This window comes from Canis aureus, chromosome 16, assembly GCF_053574225.1.
Source record: "Canis aureus isolate CA01 chromosome 16, VMU_Caureus_v.1.0, whole genome shotgun sequence".
In the NCBI taxonomy this organism is placed as follows: Eukaryota; Metazoa; Chordata; class Mammalia; order Carnivora; family Canidae; genus Canis; species Canis aureus.
The window spans coordinates 26,359,685-26,378,590 of record NC_135626.1 but is presented as its reverse complement, the minus strand read 5'-3'; the positions used below and the strand labels follow the sequence as shown (position 1 = coordinate 26,378,590).

The 18,906-nt window shown below is 33.9% G+C and overlaps 1 protein-coding gene across 5 annotated transcripts in view; it reads left to right on the top strand.

Annotated features, from left to right (window-relative positions):
* The window catches only part of INTS2 (integrator complex subunit 2), a 52,490-nt gene that overhangs the window by 23,233 nt on the left and 10,351 nt on the right, over window positions 1-18,906 (top strand). For all 5 annotated transcript variants that reach the window (XM_077852398.1, XM_077852401.1, XM_077852397.1 and 2 more), the window contains exons 12-19: window positions 1,266-1,334; window positions 2,783-2,917; window positions 4,393-4,569; window positions 5,573-5,681; window positions 9,659-9,763; window positions 12,002-12,166; window positions 13,802-14,003; window positions 17,236-17,361. In XM_077852398.1, the coding sequence (XP_077708524.1) occupies window positions 1,266-1,334; window positions 2,783-2,917; window positions 4,393-4,569; window positions 5,573-5,681; window positions 9,659-9,763; window positions 12,002-12,166; window positions 13,802-14,003; window positions 17,236-17,361 (1,088 nt within the window). The remainder of the gene's footprint in view (window positions 1-1,265; window positions 1,335-2,782; window positions 2,918-4,392; window positions 4,570-5,572; window positions 5,682-9,658; window positions 9,764-12,001; window positions 12,167-13,801; window positions 14,004-17,235; window positions 17,362-18,906) is intronic.

Sequence of the window (18,906 nt, the reverse complement as noted above, 5' to 3'; positions counted from 1 at the left end):
TTTTTTTTCTTTGTAGTTTAAAAATCTGTGTGTTTTGGCTGGTTCATTTCTTTTGTGAAGAGGTTTATCAATGTCCTGATTTTCCTATAGGGATTTTTATTTATTTATCCTTTCACTGATTCAGAATTCATATATAAATGATATGCCATTATGCCTTATGTATCATATTTCATTGATTTCAAGACACATATTTTATCTAATATTGAAATGGGGCTTTATTTTATAGTTAGGTGATTTGTAGTGTAATATGGTAGTAATCCCTCTCCCCACTTGTTTTCTTGAAAAGTTACTATTAAATCAGCATATCTTATTTTCCTTAGTGTCTTTAACAGTGGAGAAGTACAATATGTTGCATTGATTCTTCTCAGTCCTTCTTGGCCATGTGAAACTTATTTTTTTTGGTGTGTATACTATATTTAGTATTTATTTTATGGTTCCTACTTTGATGTTACTCTTAGAAATACTATCTTAAAAAAAAGGCAGGGAGGGCACCTGGCTGGCTTAGTTGGTAGAACATGTGACTCTTGGTTTCAGGGTTGAGTTTGAGCCCCATGCTGGACATAGAGATTAGTTAAAAAAAGAAAAAAATGTAAAAAAAAAATGTTTTAAATGAAAAAAAAATTCTCTTTTCTCAGATTTAAAGAAACAGTTACCTATGTTTTCTTACAGTGTCGTTGTGGCTTCGTGTTTCATATTTAAATTTTTAGTACACTTAGAGTTCATTTTGGGTATGGTATCATGTGTGCATATATATATATATATATATTTATTTATTTATTTATTTATTCCCCTGGAAGATAGCTGTTTTACCTTCATTGATGAATAATCCACTTCTTCCCACTGACTTGAAAAGTTGATAGTAATATTTACTAAGTAGTTTTGTATGTCTGAGGAAAAACACACTTTATTTATTTATTTTTTATTTTTATTTTTTTTAAAGAAAAACACACTTTAATGTAGGGTTTGAGGAGCTATTTTTTTTTAAAGATTTTATTTATTTATTAGAGAGCATAAGAGAGAGCATGAGAGGGGGGAAGCGTAGAGGAGGAGGGAGAAGCAGACTCCTCCCTGAGCAGGGAGCCCAATGTTGGACTCTGTCCTAGGACACTTAACCAACTGAGACATCCTGGTGCCTGAAGCCATTTTTAAAATAGAGTATTTGAACATTAATTTTACATATCATAGTCATTTTAGATAATACATTTATCAGAGAAAAGCACTTCATATATTTTTACATGCTATTAGAATTTTTTTGGTTGTTTTAGATTGTAATTAAGCCAAGTTCCTTGAGCAGGATGAAGACTATCTTCACACAGGAAATTTTTACTGAGCAGGTACTTCTTTTAACTTTATTTTTAGGTACTTCTGTAACTTTCTTTTATAACTTTTTTTGGGGAAAACTTGTATATCTCAGTTTAAAAGGATACTATGGTCTTTTTCTGTTCCTTTGTAGTTTTTAGTGATGGTTTATTTAATCTTTAAAACTCTGTAAAGAACAATCCCTTTTAAAGTTTGCTTTTAAAGCTACTTACTACATACAAAAGCATGTTTTAGATTTATATATTTTGGAGATGTTGAGTAAATGCTGAAGAATATGGTCTTCAGTATTAATGGTAGGGATCTCACATGGGGTAATCATTTGGGTTTGTCAGAGAAAAATAAAAAGAGACCTGTTTAAACTTTTAGGCTGTAATGTTCATTTCTAACTAAATTATAAACTAGAATCTAAATTCTTTATTCTTTTTAATTTTTTTTTTTTTTAATTAGGCTGGGTGTGGAGCCTAAACTGGGGCTTGAACTCATGACCCTGAGCTGAGATTGAAGAGTCGGATGCTTAACCGACTGAGCCACCCAGGCGCCCCTTAATTCTTTATTCTTGTATTTATGTGTTCTTATTTGGCTGCAGTACTTTTGTCCATGGGTTAAGCCTATGGATATTTTATTTTTTCAGCAAAAGATACAACTCTGAAATTTAAAATTAATTCCCAGTTTAATTTGTCAATTTAAACTTCAGATTACAAAAAACATATGTCTGAAAAAATGAGATATTTGAAAATGCTCATGAATGCATAATTTTTGCTTCTTTTACAATAATATTCTCATCCCTATACCAATTTTCCTTTTTCTCTCAGTATATATACACTCCCACATAACAGACACAAATAATACATAGGAAATTCATAAGTTATTTTTTATGTATTTATTTGAACTCACTGGAAGACAATGTTGGAGGGTCTTTGAAAACCATTAGAGGTCTATGCATGACACAATGAGAAGAATAATAAAAATCCATTTTTATTTATGTATATATTTATATCCCTATATATTTATCACATATAGAGAATATATGTCACATATAAAGAATTGATAATTTATAATTCACATATGTTTTTCAAAGCAATTTTTCCCTCTCACAAAAACCTTTTGAGGCAGGTAAGACTGTATTGTCCCATTTTATAGATGTGAAAATAGGCCTAGAAGATAAAGTGACCTATCTAAAGTCACTGAGCCCAGATTTTGATTTTACATTTTTTAACTTGATATTACTGTTAACATATTTATGTTTAAAATTTTTTTAAAAAATTAGAGTGCTTTACAAATCCCTAAATGTATGCAGCTTTATCATCCAGAAATAATTGAATCATGTAATAATTAGTTTTTCTCACTCATTCTTAAGGATCACATTTGTGTTAGAATTGACACTACCTGCTAATCCTCCCTTTTTCAGAATAATTTTATATTTGGTTTTATCATATGTATTAATACTATTTTTCCCTTTTAGGTTGTCACAGCTCATGCTGTTCGGGTTCCTGTCACCAGCAACCTGAGTGCCAACATTACGGGATTTTTACCTATTCATTGTATTTACCAGCTGCTAAGGAGTCGTTCCTTTACCAAGCACAAAGTGTCAATAAAAGTATGACCTTACATTTATATTTGAAGCTACAACTCAAGTTAATTTTTTTCCCCTAATTCTTTATTTTTTTTTTAAGATTTTAAAAATTTATTTGTCAGAGACAGAGAAAGCATAAGCACTTTCCGCTGAGCAGAGAGCCTGACTTGGGGCTCGATCCCAGGACCCTGAGATCATGACCTTACCCAAAGACAGATGCCTACCCTACTGAGCCAACCAGGCATTCCTTTTTTTCTAGTTCTGTTAGTTTTATAGGCTTCTGCTGCGGGTTTTATGTATGAAATACAGTTACTAATCATTTATACATAGTAAGTAGGACATTAATTTCAGTTTTTTTAAACAATGTAACTCTTAATTTATTGACAAAATGTAAGAGTATTACTAATCCAGTTAAAATTTTAATGATACCTTTTGGCCATTTCATTAAAACTTGGTGCGAAATTGCCATTTTCTTTTTTTAAAGATTTTATTTATTCATGAGAGACAGAGAGAGAGAGAGGCAGAGACACAGGCAGAGGGAGAATCAGGCTCCATGCAGGGAGCCCGATGCGGGACTCGATCCCGGGACTCCAGGATCCTGCTCTGGGCCGAAGGCAGGTGCTAAACTGCTGAGCCACCCAGGGATCCTGAAATTGCCATTTTCTATACTTTGGTTTTGTTCACCAAACTGACAAAGTTGCTTATCAGCCATGACCAGCATTTGTACTTTTGTCCCAAGGATAACTATCATCTAATATACGTATTTTGATATATTTTCAATCAGTTATAGTTGGCTATACCAAACAGTTAAAAGACCTTTTAAAGAAAAAATAAATCCCAGAAGGTAAAGACGTCTGAGTGTTTTCTAGAGACTCTTTTATTTATAAAGAACAATGAACGATATATGCATTGATATATTACCTTTATCATTGTTTTCATGATTTAGTAAAGTTATTTTTCAGGTAGGTTGTATCCTCTTCTTTATATTTTTAGCACGTGAAACAGATAAGAATTAAGAGGCTGAATGCATACTCAATGTATCCACATGTTCTCTATCCATGTGTAGTTAATGATAGTCTCCCATAAGTGGTTGCCAAAGCCATTTTTTTAAATCTATCTGAGGATTTGTTATGAAGAACTATCCCTCTCCCTAAATTCCTCTGTGCTGTGGGGTCTTTTACAACACAGATGGTGCTCTATATACAGATATAGTAGGGACTTAAAATATTTTTCCTACTACTTAAAAAATTATAGATTAAAAACCCAAAATCCAATCATCAATTATATTTATCTTCCACTAGACAATAATAGTCTTGATTAGGATGTAAAAGTAATTCATATTTTTAGATCAAAGACAATTGTGAAACTGGGTAATCTATTTGTAACTGCTAAAAGCTTATAGTTTTACTGATTCATAAATCATGTCAAGTTGTATGTGTTTACTAGATTTCACTTTTTCTTATTGCCATAATTGATTGAGTGCTTATAACCTTTTTTAGGACTGGATTTATAGACAGCTGTGTGAGACCTCTACTCCACTTCATCCTCAATTACTTCCTCTGATTGACGTGTATATAAATTCCATTCTTACTCCTGCATCGAAATCTAATCCAGAAGCCACAAATCAGCCAGTCACAGAACAGGAGATCCTCAGTATTTTCCAAGGAGTCATTGGGGTAAAATAGTTCTTTACGTTTATTAGTTGATTTTTCTTTTCTTCTTCTGACTTGTTCCATATTTTTTCTTTGATTATTAGAGGACTTCTAGGTGGTTCTGAATTTGAAATGGGATTACATTTCTTCAGATCACTTATGAAATTTACAAGTATGGCATTAGTTTCAAGTAGTTTGTTGAAGAGGCACTTTCTGAGGAATTCTTTAAAAGAGCTACCTTTTAAAGTCTAAAGAATGCCCGAGAGAGTGTGCTTAACTAAGGACTATTTGGCATTTCAACACGATCAACAGAGATTTGTTTAGCTTCTTGGGAATCTAAGATACACTTAGATTCAAATGGGAAATTTGAAAAAAAATTTTTTTTCTCCATTTTTTAGAAGGAAAATATGGTTGTATTTTTCACAAATGTATTCCAATGTACAATATGTTTTTTAGGAGTTATTTTCTTTTTTTAAATTAATTAATTTATTTAAAGATTATTTATTTATTCATTCATTCATTCATTCATTCATGAGAGAGACAGAGAGGGAGAGAGGCAGACAGATAGGCAGAGGGAGAAGCAGGCTCCATGCAAGAAGCCTGATGCGGGACTTGATCCTGGATCAAGTCTTGATCTAGGATCACACCCTGGGCTGAAGGCAGCACTGAACCACTGAGCCACCCGGGCTGCCCAGGAGTTATTTTCTTCATGGTAATTCCAGGTAATACTTGAGACTCCTGTAAACCTTTTTCAGAAGCAGCCTGATGGATTTGCTGTTGAGGAACAGCTGAAGTCTTTTTATTTTTTTTTTAATCTTAAAGATGATTAAGCATGTTGTCTTTCATCGCCTGTGCCATCTCAAATTTAAATTTTGAGTTGTGTCTTTGAGTTTAGTGCAATGTTGCTCTCATTTTATTGAACTTGGGAACAGTTAACACTGAATAGCCTATTTTAAAAGCTTTTACCATCAAAAAAGTACACATGAAATTTAACAATATTTTAAATTATTTATAATATTACCTCTAGGGTGACAACATCCGCCTTAATCAACGTTTCAGTATCACAGCACAGCTTTTGGTGCTTTATTATATACTGTCTTATGAGGAAGCTCTCCTAGCAAACACAAAGACTTTAGGTAAGTTGTACATATACATAGGGAAGTGTTTCTAGTGATAATTCATTTTATTTGCTTACATTTTGTTACTTTCCAAGCTGTCATATGAGAAAATAAGGTCAAATATTCTAACAGGCTCCATTATCATTTTATAATCTTTGCAATGAAGGCATTATATACTCTGATGTGTGAATATATGTATGTGTGGGCACATAACCACCTCTTGAGGCTCAGCCTTCTTTTTAGCAGGCTAAATTAATAACTGAATTGTCTGTAGTTTAGTAATTTTAGGGACACTATTAAGTGCCTACAAATTAAGAGATAAACCTGAAGGAAGTATAACTGAAAATTTTTTGCTAGATTTGAGTCTTTGCCCTACCTTCCTTCCACTAGGTGAAGAATAACAATCTAATGAAAAACAGTTGAAAAAAATAACAGAGGAGTTTCATTTTGCTATAAAATTATCATTGAACTGGGCTTTCAAACATAGCTACCGTATATAATAACAAAAGTTAGATTTAACATAGAAGATAGCATATAAAGCAGTATGTTTTCTTTTGTATGTGAAAAAGAAAATTCACTTGTATTTTAGGCTTGCTAAATGTATGTAGTTCCATATTTGAACAAAAAATTTCATTAGAAAATTGTAGGCATTAAATATAATGCAGGGAAAATTCTTATAAGGGTTGTTATTTTGCCACAGCTGAGTGATTATACTTTTTGAAAGCTATAAATCAAAGTTACTTTTCAGTGTTTGGCAGATCCTTTATTTATCTGAAGTATTGTGTTTTAAATATACTGTGAACTTCTTAACTGCTTTTCTTTTTCCTGAGTATAATTGTTAAGGTTATACAGATGATATCTCATAACTGTGATTATAATCTTTGTCATATTAACCAAAAGATGGGCTAATAATAAGCATTAGTAATAGTCTGCTACTCTTATTCACATGTAATGAATTCTGTTAAAGAATATGACACTTGTGGGATCCCTGGGTGGCGCAGCGGTTTGGTGCCTGCCTTTGGCCCAGGGCGTGATCCTGGAGACCCAGGATCGAATCCCATGTCAGGCTCCCGGTGCATGGAGCCTGCTTCTCCCTCTGCCTATGTCTCTGCCTCTCTCTCTCTCTCCCTGTGTGACTATCATAAATAAATAAAAATTAAAAAAAAATAAAAATAAAAATAAAAAAAGAATATGACACTTGTAATTTAATAATAGAAGAATAAATTATAAGGAGGTGTTCTTGTGAAGAATTCAAACCATTAATATTGTAGCAGGGACCTGGATACACCCTTATTTTTTACATAAATGAATGTCTAGCAAAAAAAAATTTTTTTTTTTATACAAGAAAGTACAGAGAATAGTATAGCCAATGCCTGTGTATATACCATGAGGAATTAATAAGTACTCAAAATTTTTTAGGACTGGAAGAATCTTTAAAGATTATGTTTTCCAGTCCCTAGTGACGTGCTTAGTTGAACCCAGTGTTCCTATGAAACTACTCTTCTTTTTAACTTGTTATTTTATTTTTTAAAGATTTTATTTGAGAAAGCAATAGAGAGAACGTGAACAGGTGGAGGGACAGAGGAAGAGGGAGAAGCTGATTCCCTGCTGAGCAGGGACACTGATGTGGGGCTTAATCTCAGGACCCTGAGGTCATGACCTGAGCCAAAGTCAGATGCTTAACTGACTGAGCCACCCAGGTGCCCTTCCTGTGAAGCTGCTAGTCTTTATATAACAGTCTGATGGATCTCAGTTAGAAAGTTAAAGGTTTTAGGTTAGGAGTACAACTCAGCCTAGAATGCATCTTGGGAAAGGAACTAAAGTATTAAAGGAATGTTAGTGGGTTTTTATAAGATTCTAGGTGAAAGGTAGTGGTGGTTTGGACTGGTAGAAGGATATATGCATTTTGAAGGTAGAATTGAGAGGTTTTGCTAATGGATTCATGAGATTTGAGAGACATGAGCCAAGGTGGATGTGGAGGCTTTTGGCCTTAGCTTAAAGAACAGAATGGCTATCAACTAAAATATAAGAGCCTGGGGAAGGAGCAGATTTGTGAGCGACCAGGAACTCAGTAATGGGTATGTTAAGTTTGAAATGTCTGATAGATTTCTAAGTGGGGATGTTAAGGAGACAGTCTATACACACACACACACACACACACACTTGCCTGGAATTCAGGGGAGGTACCTGGACTGAAGCTTTGAGAATTTATACATATATTTGATATTTAAAATCATGACATTAAATAAGATCACCCATGGACGGGAATGTGGGAGATTAGGAGAATATGATGTTTGGATGCCAAGGGAAGAATGTTTCAGAGGATACAGGGATCACCTATGTCAAATGATGTTGCTAGATCAGTTAAGGTTAGGACTGAGGCTTAGCTGATTATAGCGTATTGCTTGCTGGAGGCCAGTTTTACTAGTAAAGTGGTAGAAAAATGGATTGCAGTGGATTGAAAAGAAAATTAGAGGTGATAATAATGAAAACAATGAGTAGAGACAGCTCTTTGGAGGAGTTTTAAAGAAAGGAAAACAATGTAATTGGAGAGGAAAGTAAGGTCAGGAGAGGGCTTTCTTTCTTTCTTTTTTTTTTTAAGGTGAAATAGTTGAGAGAATGTATGTTGTTGGGAGTAATCTACTGGAGAGGTAAGATTGATAATGCTGAGAAGAGAATTCCTGGACTGATGTCCTTGAAAGGCAGTGGGATGTAGAAGACAAATGAAGAGATTGGCTGTTCCTTGGAAAATTTTTCTTCCCTAGATGAGGAGACTTTTTCCTAGTCTAGTTTTTCATCTCTAAGAAAAATAAATGACTGTAGAATATGTCACAACATGGGAGAACTTTGCTCTTTCATAGTCAAAAAGGTAATTTTTCTGCCTCATATTTATTCCTACATGTGAAGTTGTATCGTAGTTTCAGTATATTAACTGTTCTGTGGTTTTAGCCGTATAATAAAAATTATTAGCAGCTACCAGGTAGCTGCAGATGCTCACATATGGAATTCGGGAATATGAGTTGGAGCAAAGTTATAGAATGTCATAGCAGTTTCAAAAAAGTGTGTGTGTATGTCTGTGTATTTTCATATGCACATATATTTTTGGTTTGTTTAAAAAGTCTTTATATTGTATATGTTAATTTTAGTTAAATATTGTATTGATACAAAAGAATGTGCATAAGAAATAGAGTACTATAATAAATCCCAATGTACTAATAATACCCAATTAGAATATGAGCATTATCATTATATTTCCAGTTTTTATTTATTTTATTTTTTTAAAGATTTTATTTATTTATTTATTAATGAGAGACACACAGAGAGAGAGAGGCAAAGAGGCAGAGACACAGACAGAGAGAGAAGCAGGCTCCTCAATAGGAGCTTGATGTGGGACTCGATCCCAGGACTCCAGGATCATGATCTGAGCTGAGGGGAGAGATGCTCAACCGCTGAGCCACCCAGGTGCCCCAGGACTTGTTTTTTTAAAAAAGGAATTATTTGCTGACTGAAGATAGAAGTTGTGAGAAAAGGGAGTCAAATTCATACTGCCTAACTTCCTTTAAAAAGAGTCACTATAATACATAATTAAATTAAAACTATTGAAATCATGAAGCTTTAAAGCCATATGGTCATGACTGAATTTTAGTCTTCCTAATTTGATTAGATTTGGGAGAGGGTTGACTTACTTATCAAGGGTTTTGTTTCATTTTGTTTCATTTGTTTTTGTTTTTTCAGGTAGGGCACTTCTTCAGATGGCTTCTCTCTTAGGATTTTTCTCCTCACTAGTTTCATTTTGGGGCATTTTCCAGATCTTGCCCTTAGATATTCTTGCTCTTCCTTTATGTCCACTATTTCTTCATTTTTTGTGACAAAAATTTATAGATTCAGTGAATTAAAAGCAATCTAATGTTGTTTTTGTTCCATTTTGGTTGATGGTTAAGATCGCTGTTGTTAATTACAGTTTTTATCTTCTGCTTTGTATCTTTCACTGACAGCCACCATGCAAAGAAAGCCCAAATCATATTCATCATCTTTAATGGATCAGATTCCTATCAAATTCCTTATTCGACAGGCTCAAGGGTTGCAGCAGGAGTTGGGAGGTATTTGTTTTGCTTGCTTTTTACTGCTAACATTTGTTGTTAAAAAATACCTTCCTGTTTATAGTGTTATAAAGTGTAATAGGTGCTTAATAATAATAAAAAAATCAAACAATTCAGTAGTGAAATTCCTCTTTACCTCCCTATCTTATTCCTTGCATTCCTCCTTCCCCAAAACCCAGTTTTATTTTGGTATGTAATTTTAGACATTTTTTCTCTAAGTTGAACCATATGAAATTACAGGTATTCAACTTTTTTTGACCTACAAAAATACAGTTTCATATGGTTGAAGTTAATAGATACATGAGTAAAAAATTTTTTTTAACTATGAATGGCATTAAATCTTATCTCTTCTGAGACTTGTTTTTTTCTCTTGGAGACTTAGAAATGTTTTTATGCCAGTACATGTAGATCTACCTTACTGCTTTTAATTCCTCCATAATACTCCATAGCATCGAATTACTATAGTTTTTACTGTAAAGCTATCAAATAGATATATAATGATATTTTTTGAAATTCGATTTTTTTCCTTAACACCTCCTCTTATAGTGTTTGAGTTTTTTGTTTCTTTGAAGTTGGGAGTTTTCTTTTTCTTTCTTTGTTATGGTTGATTTCAAGCAGGAACAAAGATGGACCTTCTTTAGTCCCCTTTAGCCAGATACGTGCATTTATTTTTACTTAGATCTTTGCATAAACTATTTCCAAGGAAATAATGTTATATTTGGCAACTAACATTTTATTGGAGAGATTATGAAATGTAGGTTAATTTTCACTCTGGTAAGCAGTCATTTTGTGACTGTTTTGAGATAGTCTTAACTATACATGTAGTTGTGCATGTGGATATTTAAACTTTAAAATAATATTATTGATTGTTGCAGCATTTTTTCAAACAAATATTAATTTTAAGCAGTTTCTTTGACAAAGGAAGCAGGTATTCTCCCTACTGGGACTAAGTGGCATGATTTGATCTAAGTTGCATAATAAGGAGATTATTGGATGAAAAGTACTTTTATTACCACTAGTACTGTTGCTGCTATTCTTATAACTCTGATGAGGATGATAATAATAATATAGTAACAACAATATTTATTAGGTATTTATGTGCCAAATCTTTAGCGTAGTGGTATTTCATATATATAAGTAGACATTTTTACAGAATCATCATCATTTATTTTATCATTTAAAATACCAGTCATGCAATCATCATACGATTTCACTCATGTAGAATATAAGAAATAAGGAAAGGGACTATAGGGGAAAGGAGGGAAACTGAATGGGGAAAAATTAGAGGGGAAGACAAACCATGAGAGACTCAAATAACTCTGGGAAACAAAGGGTTGCAGAAGAGGAGGAGGATGGGGGGATGGGGTAACTGGGTGACAGGCACTAAGGAGGGCACTTGATGGGATGAGCACTGGGTGTTATATATTGGCAAATTGAATTTAAATTAAAAAAAGTCATGAATAGTCAAACTGCTGTAAACAAAAGGTTTAGAAAGAAGACTTTGATTTAGTATGAGAAAGTTTCCCATTCCTTTTGCCTTTCCTTAATTAATTCTTCTTGAAGGAAGACAAATAGACTGCCTTGTACAAACTGTACTGCTTCAGTTGGCTGACATATTTAGCTGTGTGACTCTGGGAACTTTCATAAATGTCTTTCAGTCTGTTTTCTTACAGTAGAATGGAGACAATATTGTTTACCTTGAAGAGATGTTACGGAGAAATGAAAAAATGTACATAGAGTGCCTAATATTTTTTTAGGCACTCAGAGTGGGCAACTTGATTTTACCCATCTGTAGCAGTGATTCTTAACTGGGTTGGAAGAGAGCACATGTTCTTCTATAGACACCTATCAGAATTTCTGAGGAAGGTCTTTCTCAAATCATATATGATCTCCCCCAGATGGACATTCTTTTCCTCTTTTTGTCTTTCTCCCCATTGCCCTCATACTTGAACTACTGCTGTGTCAACATGAAGTCTTTTATGTTGGGATAGGGTGGAAGAAAGCTGGAGAACTTTTGATAAAACTAGTAGTTTCCACCTTTTTGCATATCAAATCTTTATTTAACCAGATTATCTGGCTGAATTACCAAACAAATTCTCAAATGATAGTATGCATGCATAAGATGTGCACATTCCTTTGGTTTGCCAAAAATGAAAGAGACAAGGGAGAGGGGAGAGAGGAGAAAAGATTTTGGTTTTGCGAATGAAGAATCCAGTTGACTTCTTGTAAATTTTCAAGGGTTGCATTCTGCTTTACTACGTCTCCTTGCAACTAATTATCCACATTTGTGCATTGTGGATGATTGGATCTGTGAAGAAGAAATCACAGGGACTGATGCCCTGTTAAGGCGAATGCTACTGACTAATAATGCCAAAAACCACTCTCCTAAACAACTCCAAGAAGGTAGAGTAAATTGGATACTCCTTTTATACCTTTAGTAGTACAAAGAGATGTTAGGCTCATTGAAATCTTAAAGTCATGCAGAATTTTCCTTGGTATGTAACAATGTTTCGTCAATATGTTTAAGTAATTTTGAGTTTAGGGAGTTTTAACCTTTTTTTTTTTTTTTAATTTTTAAAATTATGTTATTTATTTATTTGAGAGAGAGAAAAAGAGAGTGCCCCAAGTTGGGGGAGGAACAGAGGGAGAGGGACAAGCAAACTCTGCCATGAGCCTGGATCCCCTGTGCTGGGCTCGATCTCATAACCTTGACATCATGACCTGAGCCAAATCAAGAGTTGGACTCTTACCTGACTGAGCCACCCAGGCACCCCAGGAGTTTTAATCTTTTCTTTCTGACATGCTTGTATCTGTTTACTCATAGTTTCTACATTACAGTACTAAATAGTACTGTAATGTAGAAAATACTATACTGTAGAAAATACAGTACTAAATAGTACTATGGTTTAGGAAGGTCCTAAACTGGTCAGAAATAACTACTATAGAATAGAGCAATGTACTTGCCATTAATGGAAATGTTCAAGCATTGTCAATTAGAAATGTGATATGAGCCACACATATAATTTTTTTTGAGCCACACATATAATTTTTAACTTTCTATAGCCATATTAAAAAATAGGCAAAAGTAATTCTAATAATTGTATTTAACCCAATATTTCAATATATTATCATTTCATCATGTAATCATTATAAAAATATTAATGAGATATTTTACTATTTTTCCAAAGAAAGTCTTTGCCATCTGGTATATATTTTATATTCAAAGCACATCTCAGTTTGCACTAGCTACATTTCTTACATGTTCAGTAGCCAGATGTGGTGACTATTCTGTTGAAAAGCACAGTTATAGATATTTTTTACTAACAGCAGTCTGCTGGATACTTACATCTTATAAAGGGGGCCCCCCAGATGGAAAATATTAAGAAGTTTGGATCTTACTGAATATTACTACCAAAAGCAATACTTGGGTATATTTTCATGTTTCAGTCAACTTTTATTTATTTTATTTTCTTTTTTCTTTTTTTTCTTTTTTTCAGTCAACTTTTAAAACTAATTTGATTCATCAAGGAAATGGCATTTATCTTTGGGTTACTAATGTGTTTTTTAAAATGGGATTTTTAGGGATGCCTGGGTGGCTCAGCAGTTGAGCATCTGCCTTTAGCTCAGAGTGTGATCCTGTAGTCCTGGGATCGAGTCCCACATTGGACTCCCTGCATGGGCTCCTTTAATAAATAAAGTCTTTAAAAAAATGAGATTTTTATAACTTTTATCTTTATGATTATTTTTATAAATATATGTAACATTAACTTTTCTTAGGCCCCTCCTTTTTTTTAAAAGATTTTATTTTTTTATTCATGAGAGACACAGAGAGAGAGGCAGAGACATAGGCAGAGGGAAAAGTACCTTAGGCCCTTATTTTAAGTATAGCCAAAACTTGTGGCCAGGATTGAAAGTTTTACTCTTTTCAGCAACAGTGTTTCCTTCATTTGGGTGGTGTGTAGTCTGATGGGACAGTATTAAATAATTTTTGGTAAGCTGTATAGAATTTAGATCATGACTGCTAAGTTTTCCTTTTAGCATTTTCAGCTGTCCCAGTAAGTCACACACAAGTGATGCAGATTCTGGAACACTTGACTCTACTCTCTGCCAGTGAACTTATACCTTATGCAGAAGTATTAACATCCAATATGAACCAGCTGTTGAATTCAGGGGTTCCACGGCGAATTCTTCAAACGGTCAATAAACTATGGATGGTTCTTAATACTGTGATGCCCAGAAGGTAATTTCAGTGTATTGTTTCATGTAATAAATAAGCGTATAGCAGTGATTGTATACAATAACTTAAATATTGAAAAATTGTTGATTATCCGACAATATAAATCCATTCTGAAGACCACTAATTAAAAAGTAGTTATACCTTTAAGGAAAAGAATAAACTTTAAGAAACAGAAAACAAAGTATTTTCAAGTTGAGAAAGTCCTTTAAAAATGAATTCTCACGTATACTCATTTGTGGCTAGTTGTGATTTAGATCACCATGTGTCTTGCAATCCTTGCCATGGCTTCAAATTTTGCTACACATTAAAATCACCTGGAGATCTTTTAAAACTCCTGATCAGCAAGTTGTAATGCATGCTAATTAAATCAGAGTGTCTGTTGGTGGGAGTTAGCTATTACTTTTTTTAAATTTTTTTTTAAAGAATTTCCTGAGTGATTCTAGCACCCATAAAGTTTAGAGAACACTGGATTAATTATTTTGCCTTTAGGAAGATAAGTCTCTCTTGTTCCATATATGGCATCAGAAACATCTGGTCTAAATAGGTGATGGGGATTAAGGAGTGTACTTGTTGTGATGATGAGCACTGGGTGTTGTATGTAAGTTTTGAGTCACTAAATTGTACACCTGAAAATAATCTTATACTGTATCTTAACTAGCTAGAATTTAAATAAAAGCAAATCAGAACCCCTTTAAGTAGGAAAACAAACAACACCTAGTCTGCTCTAAAAGAACCTAAACACTGGGCTAGACTTTGATTTTGATTTAATTGGTCTGGAAATATTTATGCTTTTTAAATTTAATTTTTACTTATGTCAAATAAATACACGTAACTTAAGAACTTAAATAGTATATTCCTTTCCATTTTGACTGTTGCTCCCCAGAGACAGCTGTTTCCAGCTCTTTAACCTTTTTATTCTGGCATTTATATCCCCCCATCTATCTCAGTAACATAATTACTAGGATTTCCTGACTTTCCAATTGAGAAATTTTGTCTTTCCACTATGCAAGATGAAAAGTTAACCCTCTCACCTGTTTCCTCCCCTGTGAGTCCCTCTTCCCCCAACACACTTTCCCTTCCTTCACTTCTCCCAACAGAGTAATACCAGAATTTTGGTTAAAGTAGTATTCAGTGTGTCTGTCATTATGACTACATCAGTGCTATTATTATAGTTGACATATGCAGTATCCTTTGATTACAACCTCTTATACAACTGCCTTCCTTCATACCTCACACACATACCCTGAGTTAATACTTCCCTCTTCAAAAAAAAAAAAAAAAAAAACTTTCCTCTTCATTTTACTTGGGTTTTTTGTTTTCATTTTGTATTAATAACTAATTCATCCCTAAACTCCATTATTGAGGGGACATTTACTTTAAAATTGTTCTAACACATCCGGTAATTTATCAGTAGCACTTTATTCTTGGAAACATTCCTTTTATAGCTTTCCATCTTCATTTTTTAGTTTGGGACATGCACAGAAGCCATCCTGGAATTGCTTTTGTCTCTCCTCGTTGAATTCCATGTTTTTTTCTCCGTCTTGGTTTAGTTCCTTTTTTTAATGTGAGTGTAACTCACATTCAAGTTGCTTCCTGAGAAAGAGTGTTTAGGGAATTTATTTATTGTTTTGGACTTGCATGCGTGAAAAGGGTTTTATTCTTCCCCTCACATGTGATTGGTTGTTCTTTAGCCTAAGTGTAGAATTCTATCTCAATTTTCCTTTCAGAAATTTGAAGATTTAATTTTACTGAATGAATTGAGCTTCCCTTATTGCTATTAATTAATCCAGTGATATATCAGTTCTCACTCCTTTGTATGTGATTGTTGTTTTTTTCTCTTATATTGTAGGTTTTTTTTTTCCTTTCACTGTTTTCTGAAATTTCATGATATATTTTGTGTATGTGTTTTTTTTTTATTCATAGTGTTGGGTGCTTGGCCTTTTTTTTTAGTCTGGGGACTAATGCCTTCATTTCTAAGAATATAATCTTGGTTTTTTTTTCAGTGATTTCTTTCCCTCTGTTTTCTGTAATTTTTTATAATTTAGCTTTTAAGCCTCTTGTCATAAAACCTGATTATCTAATTTTTTTATTCTCTTTAAATTTGTCTTTTGAATTTACTTCAAGTATTTCCTCAATGTTATCTTCTGATCTTTCTTTTGAATTTAAATAATTTGTTATATTCTTTTTTTAAAAGATTTATTTATTTATTTATTTATTCATGAGAGAGAAAGAGGCAGAGATGCAGGCAGAGGGAGAAGCAGGCTCCCCGCAGGGAGCCTGATGTGGGACTCGATTCCAGAACTCCAGGATCACGCCCTGGGCCAAAGGCACACGTTCAACCGCTGAGCCACCCAGGCGTCCCTAAGTTGTTATATTCTTAATTTTTAAGAGCTCTTACCCAAGTATTTTTAGTTTTCTTTTTCTTTTTTTTAAGTAGGCTCCGTGTACAGCATGGAGCCCAACATGGGGTTTGAACTCATGACCCTGAGAATGAGAGTCGGATGCCTACCTGACTCAGTTACCCAAGTGCCCTTTACCTTAAGATCTTTAAATGTCTCCTGTTCTTGTTTCATATATGCAATATTCTATCCTTTAAGGATATTATAGAGTTTTAAAAGTTTCTCATCCCTATATTGTTTCTTTGAAGTTTCCTTCTGTTTGCATATTTTAATCTTTTTCAAACTAGATGCTTTACTTAAGTGTCTGGTAACTCTTAGCTATCCACTCATATTTGAGAGTGGACAAGCTCTGTGTGCAAGATGGGGCTGATGGACTCTTGGGCTTCACTGTGAGAAATTAGGTACCCTTCCTATTGGCATATCCCTTAGTAATTCTGATGTGTACTTCAGGTTAGTAATCACTTTTATAGTTTATTGATGTCTAATCTCAAAGTGGCATCTCACATTGAGATTTTATGATGATACGGAACCAAGGCTTAATTTATGGGGCCAGATACAGTTTCATAGTGCTAAGGTTTTAATTCATACTTTTATTCTTATATGCCATGATTATTCCATTATAACCATGGAAGCTTTTTGAAACTATATTTGCTGTTTTATTTTCATTTGTTTTAGAGACATCATAATAAGTTAGATTTCCATAGTTCTTAATTTTTCCAAGTTCATTCACACCTGATTAATTTTTTCCTGATTTTATCCTTCTGAGTTAAGACTGGATGGCTATAGGTTTCATCTATAATATAGCTGTTTTTGAACATGTGATTATTTTTCATCAGGCTGTGGGTAATGACAGTTAATGCACTTCAGCCTTCAATAAAGTTTGTACGACAACAAAAGTATACTCAGAATGACCTGATGATAGATCCTCTCATTGTCCTAAGATGTGATCAGAGGGTACACAGGTAAGTGTCATTTGAGTTTCATTTTTATTCTGGAGTTATACTTTGGAGAGTCAAAAGAAATTGGAGAAATTCCGTTTACGTCTGTCTTAGTGTTCTTGTAGGTAATTGGCAGTGTGAGCTGTGAGGTTTTTTGTTTTTGTTTTGTGTACATTTAAGAACTATTCAGTTTAATATTTATTAGTAAAATCTAGCCTTGTTAGCATTTTTGAAAAAGGCTTTTAAAAATTTACTAAATATGAACCATTACATAAACTATCATCTTTTTGGCATCCTCAGTTGTGAGAAGTTTCATTGATTAGTTTCATTGATTCCACATTTGTCCATAATTCCTTGCCAATTGCTGAACTTAATCAGTTGCTCTGAAGTGGCTTCACCTTAACAGGCCAATTTAATTAATTCACATCAATAATATTTGAATTTCCAATTGTTGTGCTAAGTCATATCAGTTATATATAGGTTAAAGTGATTATCACCTATATGAAGAAATAAGACAAATACATGTAAAGTTAAATAATACGGTCGCATGCAGATGAATGGTACAGTAAATGGATGCTGTTAAAGGTTCAGGAAATATGCAAAAGAAGTGGGAGCTGAGTAGTATTTTAAAGATTTATTTATTTACTCATGAGAGACACACAGAGAGAGGTAGAGACACAGGCAGAGGGAGAAGCAGGCTCCATGCAGGAAGCCCGACATGGGACTCAATCCCGGGTCTCCAGGATCACACCCCAGGCTGCAGGCGGCACTAAACTGCTGCGCCACCGGGGCTGCCCGCTGAATAGTATTTTAAAGGATAGAAATGGGGTTTAGATGAACAGACACTATAATGATGGGGGTAAGGGCTTAAGGAAGGCATTATGGGGGAAAAGGAACAATGTGAGCAAAAGCACAGAAGCACAGATGAAAAAGCCTTGGGGTGGAGGGGTAAGTTGTTGAGAGGAACATACTTTAGGAATGTCAACTTAGGGGTCAGACTGTGGAGGGCCTTGAATGTTAGGCTAAAGAGGTCATTTAGGTGGTAACTTAAGAAGAGAAGCTTTGTGTTAGATGGCCTAGAGGGGAAAGAAATTGGAGTTAAAACTTAAGTAAGACATACACTCTCTGAATGTACTCATCAGTCCTCAACCTAAGGGATGACATTTATGAAGTGACAAAATTTGCAAAATCAGCCACATATGGTTTGGTGAGATCAGGGTCTCATAGGAAATACGAGTCAGGAGAATGAACAGTGTAAGTGACATTAAGTATCTAATAAAAGAAAAATAGCAGTAAATAACACTTCCAGACAAGAGTAACTTCTAAAACAATTTATCAGTCTTAATAATCCATTTAAATAGGTAACGTTTCATCTGAATTGCCTCCAGTTATTTAGGAAGTTGTTAGATTTTGCTATCATAATGTATATAATGTTTTCTTAGCCTGGATTTTCACTTGTGAACTTTACCCCACATTAATAGATATTCTGATATTAATTGGCTGCATAGTATCCCACATAGATTTGCTTTGCCTGACCAAATCACTATTGTTGGACATTTTGTTTATTTC